Source organism: Pocillopora verrucosa, chromosome 14, assembly GCF_036669915.1.
Source record: "Pocillopora verrucosa isolate sample1 chromosome 14, ASM3666991v2, whole genome shotgun sequence".
NCBI lineage: Eukaryota > Metazoa > Cnidaria > Anthozoa > Scleractinia > Pocilloporidae > Pocillopora > Pocillopora verrucosa.
The window spans coordinates 6,449,703-6,459,210 of record NC_089325.1 but is presented as its reverse complement, the minus strand read 5'-3'; the positions used below and the strand labels follow the sequence as shown (position 1 = coordinate 6,459,210).

The following is a 9,508-nucleotide window of genomic DNA, read 5'->3' as shown; positions in this document are numbered from 1 at the left end:
AATTCATGGAAGTAGGCTCAATAAAAAAAATAATAAAATCTGGGTAAATTGGATCACCAGTTTAAGTTCAGATTATCAGTCGAATACTAAGTCACTGAAGACTCTAACTTAAAAGATTTTATCTTAAAAACTTTGCGCGGTAGAGCTATAAATATTTACTCCTTTAATTGCGAAAAGGTTCCTTCGAAAAACAAAATTGAATTTCAATTGACTTTCGTCAACGTATAACAATTCACACAAATAAATAAGAATTCCCCTCCTCCCCATTCCCCTCCTCCCCATTCGCCTCCTCCCCATTCGCCTCCTCCCCATTCCCCTCCTCCCCATTCCCTGTAGTAGCCGGTACATCAATCTCTCCACCCCCCCTTACTACCCAGCCCCTTACCCTTCGTGAAAAGCTCGTTTTTCGATTATGAAAATTATTCGTTCCAAATTGAAACTCTAATACCTGGAGAAGGCTAAATTTTTCTTTGCATTCATAAATAAAAGTAATCCTTCTTAAGTTTCGATGTAAAAAAAATAACTCAAATGGAAAACAGGACGCCTCCTACATCCGGCTATGCGATACGCGAATGTTTTTTTTTTCCCAAGGATAATTTAGCCTTACTGTAATGATTGTAAATCTCAAACATATCCAATAATTTGACAATTATTTAAATACGACGCAGGGAAAGTATCGTTTTACGTAAAACCTTAGAATATTATTATCGATGAAGCTCTCACTTCAATCCATGAACTATTGAAAAACATTATAGGTCGTTGATTTTAACATCCCAAGAAGACGAGAAGATAAATTACAAAGGATCCTTACACCAAATGGAACTCTCCTCGAGATTATCGTTCCGTTTTAAGTCCTTTACCGCCTGAAAGTGATTAACATACAACTTATCCATACACTATCGATAGCTAATTCAGTAAAAGGTGATGGGAACAGCTAAACTTATCGGCTAGAAGGTATTATCTTGATATACTAACAAATCTGCACGAAATGTATAAGACTCCCGGCCCAGGCCCCTCTCTAAGGAACGAAGAAGAGAGCCTGGACAGGAGTTTGAAGAGTTACAGCTACAGTAGATAAATGTTAATCATATCTTTAGAGATGAAGGGGCAACCCCTCTAGTCTGCAGAACAAGCATCAATTTTCCCTCTTTTTGTGCGTTTTTCGGACGTACTGAAGCGAGCGGAAGGCCGGGCGAGTCACTTGTGAGCGCGACTCGCTTTTGCGTTTTCCACGCGCTTCCTTGAGTTCTTTTAATTCGACTGAAAAACGACAAAAAGTTTAACTCGTTCTGCAGGTTCTGCAGGCTCTGAATCCCCTACGACGATCCCCTCCTAGAAGATTTTTACTTTGACCCGCTATTATTAGATTCAGGCGGTACCATACATAACAAGAGACCAATTTCTAACGCACCCAGCTATATTCCCTTGAAGTGACTTTGAATGTGAACACATTGACGACTCGTCAGAAGCTACATTAATGGGTTGTCTTGGTCCTTTTACTGACTTCATATAATCTTCCTTAAACCGTCCATGAGTAAGCTCGCGCTGGAAACTGGGTTGGTCTTCGCTCCGCTGAGGAAACTTTTCGTGACGTTTTTCATACGATCGCTTTGACAGCTTCATGTAATCTTCCTTAAAGCGACCATGGGAAAGATCATTTGCGATGCTCGGTTCGTCTCTGGATTCTCCTTCGTCAAAAAATATGTCGTGGCGTCTTGGAGAGTAGTCGTCTTCAGACTGAAAATAAAACAAAAGATAACAATTTGTAACGTAATTCTTTGTATAAATACGACGCAGAGATTTTTTATGTATTTGAAACTAAATGTCAAAGGTTATTCAAAGTTAGAGTTAATTTTTTTGGAATTGTCTTTTTACCGAAATATATAAGCGACTTGTTCGTCGTACGTAATAATCTGAAAAACTTATGAGGCACTAACAAGCTCGTAATCCCACGTAAGAAAACTTCAAACTTTGGCTTAAAATCTACACCTTTTATTGGTTCCAAAGTGTGGAATTCCTTACCAGATGAATCACGCTCAACGATAATTCTTAAGGTATTTAAGAATGCTGCAAGAGAGCTACATTTATAATGCACGGTCTTCTGAGATTTCTCCCTCTGTTATAATTTTAAGAGTTAGAATTGTTCATTTAATAAAAGTAGTTAGAAAATTAGTTATTAACTGATTATTTTCGATATCCTGAATTATTGTTTTTTTGGTTATTTTCTTATACTTTTCACGGTATATTAGCATGTGCTGCTTGGGGCCTTAATCCGCCTCATCAACCTGAGTCGAAATAAAGTTACTTACTTACTAAGTTTTCCTCCTCTTAGCAAAATCGCGCCGCCCTTTCAACCAATCAGATGTAGATCTAAAACCAATATTGTGGCTTAGTCACACATGTTTTCATCCAAAAATATACCATTTTATTACCTTCTCATCTCGGATTTTCACGGTCCACTCGCCTCGAGGGTTCTCGTCCCAGAATTCCACAGTCATGAAAGGCCAGTATGCTAATCGTGTTCCGTCGTCTCCTGGCCTCTTGGCCAGCAGTCGCGAAGTGGTGCCGCTGGGCGAGATGAGATCGATCACCAGGTCCCCCCGGCGACGGTGGTCTATTGATACGTTGAACTGAACGTGTTCTAGTTTTTCGATGTCTTCGTTGTCATTGATGAGCTACTTGTGATCAGAGATGATGAGGTTAGGGCATGGAAATGAGAAGCGACTTGGAATTGATCGATCAATTCAGTAAACAACATTTTTACCTTCAGTTCCACCTCTCCCTTGGATGGTAAAGTTGCTGTGTCAGGTGTCAACAGTCCGCGGAGTGTGTATTTCAGCTGAGTACCGACATGTTCCCATTCCTTTCCTGCATTAATTAAATCTTCCGCATTTAATACACCAAACCCATAGGAACGACTGTATTTATGCCCAGCACCATTCTGCAAGACAACAAAAGACAGGAAGTGAGCAGGTTCTGAGGTTTAACTGCTGAGACTATTAAATAACAAGAACGGATCTATTCATCTGCGCTGGAAGGAAACGGGAAAACTGTTACAATTCAGTGTTGTTCGAGTCTTCCTTACTGAGACGCTGCCTTAGGATAACTGAAAGATGATTTACCGTGCTCCATGAAGGGCTGTCAGGCTCATTTTTCCGCGCAGTTTGAACAACCAAGTGTTGCATATCTCGCCAAGTGAGGTCAGGATTTGCCTCCAAAACCAGCGCAAAGATTCCAGCTGCTAAGGGAGCCGCACAGGATGTCCCAGAAAACGATGTCACACACTTGTGAAACAGAGAAGTAGTTACAAGATGGCTGTAGGACTCTCGCTTACTGCACTGCAAGCCAACATCCCCAGTGAAGACCACGCCCATGGTAGAGGGGCAGCTCTCGTCGTAAAACGTTTTGCATCCACTGGCGCTCACAGAGGCGATAGACAGCGTGTAGATACTTGACGTATAACCGTCGCAGCTACAATCATCGTAACTGGCTCCACCATTGCCAGTGGCCCAGATATACAAAACTCCTTTCCCTTGAAGAAAAAGAACACATTTCTATAAGTGGTTTTTTTTTTCCTTTTCTGCTATGAGATTATAAACTGTTCATAATCTCTTGGTTTTTGCATATTCAAAGACAACGGTGGCTTAGAGATCAATGAACAGGTCCCCGGATGAAAAGGTCCCGATCGGAGATCTAGTCCGGCTCATCATCTCTTTTCCTTGGACAAGACACTTTATTTACACATTGCCTCAGTTTCCACCGTATCTAGTCGACCTGATCGCCTGTTCGCCTGCATCATCCAATTACAGCTTAGCATAACAGTTCCTGAGGTGACGCATATCTAGCAGACCTTATCGCCTGAAGAGTGAAGAAGACTCACAGTATGTAGTGCATTCGAAACGTCTCGATTCTCTTCAGAAGGGATTGCATAATAATAACTTTATTAATCTCCTCAAAGAGGCTTTTCAGCTTAATTTACAATGTCAAATATCTAAAACTTAGTTTTCCAAAAATACCCCTAAAAATGCTGTTTTATTTTTATTTTAAATACATCTAAATTAGTGATAGACTGAAACTCGTGTGGGAGACTATTCCACAGCTTTTGGCCTCTGAAAGTAAAAGCGCGCTGACCTGCAGCCGTCCTACAGAGTGGTAAATGTAGGCGGTCCTTTTTCCTAGTGTTGCAGTTATGCATTTCCTATCTGGTTTTAAACTTCTGACAAAGATATGGAGGTGCAAGTCCATTTAAGCAAGTTGTTTCATAATTGGCAGCCACTGTAACTGCTTAAGAATAGGTGTAACATGATCAAATTTCCTCGTTCCAGAAACTATCCGGGCTGCAAAGTTTAACGTGAGACATCATAGCAAGTTATTTGCCAAGATGACTAACCGCAACCATTTTGCTTTATAAACAATAACCTTCACTTGGCACGGGTATTTGTCCGTGGACATTATCTGTTCCGAAATGAGAACAGGTTTCCGAGGGGGAAGCATCGAGGAAAACAGTCAGCTACGAAAGTGCTACGAAGGTGCAACCGTGAACCAACGAGAAGTTTTTTACCCATCAGGGTGTTCGTAGTATCCGGCTTAGTTATTTTATGAAAACTCTGTTGGTTCTTCCACCATGCTACTGGTAATTTCAAACATCACTTTTGTGGTAATTTTCATGCTTAGAACAAATTCATACAAATGTAAGGCAATAGCATTTAAAGTTTTGTTTGTCTTCAATTTACAGTCAAGCAGGATATCAAAAAATCAGTGTCTTTTTTGGTTGATTTTGTCCTTAAAATGAACTCAAACGTCAAGCCTATCCCGCGTCAAACTAGTTCGGAAGCTCAAGCAAAGAGAAAACTGTTCTGTACTTAACAACATTTAATTCCATGCCATGTCTGTCCAAGTTTGCGCACGCAGTTCGCGACACAATTGCCAGAACGTTTGCGGGTTCTGAAATCCGACGGGAAGACCAAAGAAATTGTCGAATCTATTTTGTACTGAGAAGAGCGTTTTTTTCTTAAAAATCGACTTTTTGTGATCGATAAAAACATAGAAATTATATTTGGCATGATAAACTGACGACGTTCATTTTACACTGTGGGACAAATGCATTTGAGACTAGAAAATCCACCAGCTGAAATTAAATCTGAGTGAGAAAAAAAAGGAAAGATCAAAGGTTGAATAGGAGCATTTTCTAGGTTTCAGTTAATATTTTCCGTTCCACAGTAGCCTGGGTAATTTTCTCTTTTTTTCTGCTACCTTGAACAGCAATTTGTGCGTCGAGTACAATTACGGCTGGCGAAATTCAAGTTATTTGGGAAAAGGTGTCAATTTTAGCGTTGTTCTGAGTGTAAAACATCTTTGGAAAGAATGCTTAGTCATTAAGTGAAAAAAAAACCTGGAAAATTAATATTTTCGTCACGGCGAGGAAACTTTCTGCCCAGCAGAAAGCTAAATTTTCCTTTAGTTCCAAAACCACTTTCTCTTAGTACATTTTGCAAAAAGGTTTGAAAATGATAAAAGATGCTTTCGTTGCAAGACGGTTGATTGAGAAATCGCTTGAGGCATCAACAAACTGGAGCCTTAAAAATTTTTGTGGTGATAGCATTTTGCATCGCTGGTTGGCCGTCTTTGATTATTTTGTCTCCTGGCAAAAACAGAGAAACAGTCTTCGTCAGTCCGTGAATGAAAAAAACAACAAGGACTTCATGTGCACGAACCTCATTTGCAAATACCTTAATTAAACTCCAAAAATACGATAAGAAATAATACAGCTCTCGTCCTTTCGTAGAAAAATACAAAGCGTGGTTGTTTTTCGTGCCGAAAAAAACGTCAGAGAAAAATACAGAAAGTCGATCACAGAAAGGAAATTTAAGCAACAGCATTCGTGTCTTAGATTTTTGAAATTGAAACTCCAATTACACCAGCTGTTCTTTGTCGGTTTTGAACTAATAAAAAACTTGCAATAAAATATGTTTTTTGCTCATTGTGGTGTAAGATACTGAGGTCATCTTTGTTCGTTTGTCTCACGATAGAGTCTCTTTTGATGTTGACGTTTCGACTGCAGTACTGCTAGTCTTCATCTGGCGTTGTCTCTCTATCGTGAGACAAACGAACAAAGTTCATCTCCAATAAAAAACTTGTTCAAATAAAGCAGTTCCTTATCCGTCATTTTATAAGGGCTTTGTCTGAAATATTACGCATTAATCTTCTTAAAATCTTTGCCAAATTAAAATAAGGTGACTCCCTTATTTACATGAATTTTTATTCAGCAGTTTCTCTAATTCGTTTGTTATTAGCTGCCAACTCGTTACAGCTCTCGAAATTTTAAGCCTTTCAGTTTCCTTGGAATTTTTGCGTGAACAAAGCGCAAGATAAAAACAGTTTATACGGAAATTTAGATTAGCAAGTAAAATGCATTGTTTCTTAATGTCGCTATTGTCGTGACAACTCAAGGTCACCGTTTTGTACAATACTTACCCATGCACATATTAGTATTTGTCATCAAAGCTCCTGAAATAATTATTCAACCGGTCTCACTTAAATTCAACTCGTGAGCTAACCCGCGTATCTAATTAAACGCCACCTGTTTCCTGGCTTTAACAAAACACAGCAAAGAATTATAACACTCGCAGAAAAGATAAACGAACAGTTTCATAACTGTTGATCTTTACATCGACTTGAAAATTAAGTAAATGTATACTGACCATCTCTTCCTTCTCGAATGCACTTCTCCATAGCACCGCTTCCAAGTTTCTCGGGTTTGCCAAATGTTTTTCCGTCATCTTTCGGCCCCCAAGATGCACTAAAAATGTCGATGTAATCGCAGTTGTATCCCAAAGCTTCTGCCTCAATTTGGTCCGTAATGGTTCCGTCTAGCATTCGTATACCACCAATTTTTGCGTTGAATGCAACTCCTACACCACAAATATTATTATCCGCTTCGGCGGCGACTTCCCCGGCGCACTTTGTTCCGTGATCGTTGGAAAGATTGCTATCATCTGGCGTTGGATCATGATCGACTCCAACACTAGTTTTATTGTTTACGTCTAAGCTCGCAGCCTCGTCGTAATTTTTACTCAAGTCGGGGTGAGTATGATCCAACCCGTCGTCAACAATACTCACCACAATTCCTTTACCTGTGTACCCCATTCTCCAAGCAGACAAAACACCTAGGTTTCCTCTGGTGTCAGCAGCGTCTAACGGACCCATATACCATTGATTTTTCCACTGCGGGTCGTTGAAATATCTGCGATTTCTCTCGGCGCGTTGCACAAGCATTACCGCTTCATCCCAGGTGTTGAAACCGCGTTTGTGTCTAAATAGTAGAGTTTGTTGTTCAGCCCACTTCACGCGCGGGTGATTTAATAGCGGTTGTGTATGATGCTCACTACTTCGTCTCTGGCGGCTCTCCGATCTTTCGTGTACAAACGAGAAATATCCAGGTAAGTTCGCTATCGGTCCTGCGTTCTTAAATCCAAGACTTTCCGCTATGCTATGCGCTAATTCTTCATCGTGTGAATCTAGTTCAACTGCCCAAGTATTTGTGTATATTTCGCCATCTCTATCACTCTCACAATATCCTATGCTCAGACTCACTAAAAACACAAACAGTACCACATGCACCATGGTACAGTCGTGTTTCTTCCACTCCGAAACGATTGTCAACCTTCTTCGAAGGGCTGAAGGCTTTTGATCCGATAGTTGACTTATCGCGAAAGGCAGTGGAGTGTTAATAACTATTCAAAATGTTTAAAATGATTCAATGCTCATTTGCAAGGCTAAATCAACCGCCGTCCAATCAAGTATGATGCACGTAAAAAGGGTAACATGAACTTGTGGACCATGAAGGGTGACGTACGGCGAAACAGGAACTTAAAAAGTAAATGTTTTCTTTCTCACGTTCCATGCCTCGAGTGCTGTTTTAAGCCTTACTAGACACAAATTCCTCACTGAGATACCCATGGGAACGAAACAGTGGTAATTTATTCCGTGGACACTTTCGTAACCCCTAAGAAAAAACAAATAAATAAATTCTGCTATCTAGAGGTTTGTTTAGGAACCTGCCCACGTACGAGTTCATAATGGGGAAGGGGGTATATGTTTTATCATAGATATTGAATACCCATTTTCACTGTTACCTTAATTATTCCACCCCCAATCTTGTTGAATCTAAAACTCTCTGGCCATGTGTAATAGCGCAGAAATATCTGTTACTGATTTGGTAGCTTTCCTTTCCAGTTAGGAAACTATCAAATGTTTTCGCACCTTTCTGCGCGCACTATCAATAGAAATTTTTGCTTCCCTCGACTCATTTTTTCTATTCTTAACACCGTCAAGTTAAACAGGTGTTCTACTGGTCATTAACACGAGAATTGCTTTGATGAACTTTTATGCTCTCATCCTAAGTTATATGCGCATCTGAATCAAACCACGCTTAGAGTTTCATAAGATTCTGCATTCTAGTGAAAAAGATAGTTCTTTGGTTTCAATGGTTGGGTTCTCGGTGACTAAAATTTGTCGTAGGGGTGTAAATGGTGCAAAAGTTAACGAGAGCTAACTAGACAAAAATCATGGGATACTATTTTTTTTTTTCAAAAACGAACAAATATTATTCTGCGTTAAATTTTTGGATAAATAACATAAGCAGTGTTCAGTGTCAAACGAAGTTAAATCACAGAATTACGACTCCATTTTATCGCGTCTGTCACGACTTTAGAAGTATAAAAAGGTTTTTATATACAAAATTCATGAATCTATTAAATGAACTTAAAAAAGCCTTTCCCTTTCCTGCCCGAAACTGTTTGGTAAATAATGTCATACATGTGTCTTTAACAGTCTCTTAAAAGAGGATCTTTTAAAAATTTGGGAAGCATTGCTTCTGAGGCGAATTTATGTGATACGTGTTAGAAAACTGAAGACAGAGGCTAAGATAACTCATGCGATGGTGCCTCCGGGTTGACTAATCACTTTATACTCGCGTTTGGGCAGATATTTTCAAACACTAAAACCTGAACCATTAAAACAGTGGAGTGAACACAGAAAGTGTTGAGTAAAGAACATTTAATAACCGGTAAAGTCAAACTTTTTTCTTTGTTAAAAACGTTACCAGTTGTTCTCGCAACAGAAGCTTACTTGCCGCGGGAAAACAATAGATTACGACCTAATTGGTTGGCTTAGAGAGCTGCGTGTTTGGCGAATGACGCGGCCGCCTACGGAAAATGCTCGATCAAAACAAACGTCTTTGTGGAGGGGAAATTTTTCAGTTTCAGTAAAAATTAGTTTGAGATAAGAAATGGCGGGAAAAGCCCCCACGCCATGCTGCCAGCTGATCGCTCTCGCGCAAATTAATTCAACTTCACAGCTTCCGTCATCCTCTATAAAGCAAAGAGTCTTTTTTTGGAAATTTAAATTTTCAAAACTAAAACAAGAACAGACAGGGTTCTTGCGAAATATTGACAACTTGAGTTTACAGAATATTTCCGGGAAAATGTCATACAAGATGCGACACTGA

The 9,508-nt window shown here is 39.7% G+C and overlaps 1 protein-coding gene across 1 annotated transcript; it reads right to left on the bottom strand.

The window, feature by feature from the left end:
- Nucleotides 1-340: 340 nt before the first annotated feature.
- LOC131794867 (PC3-like endoprotease variant B) lies at nt 341-7,798 on the bottom strand. The gene is made up of 5 exons (XM_059112435.2): nt 6,702-7,798; nt 3,123-3,532; nt 2,765-2,941; nt 2,433-2,675; nt 341-1,737 (listed from the first exon to the last, which is right to left on the bottom strand). The coding sequence occupies exons 1-5, from the start codon at nt 7,621-7,623 to the stop codon at nt 1,369-1,371; spliced, it is 2,121 nt and encodes a 706-aa protein (XP_058968418.2). The 5' UTR covers nt 7,624-7,798; the 3' UTR covers nt 341-1,368.
- Between the last annotated feature and the right edge of the window lie 1,710 nt (nt 7,799-9,508).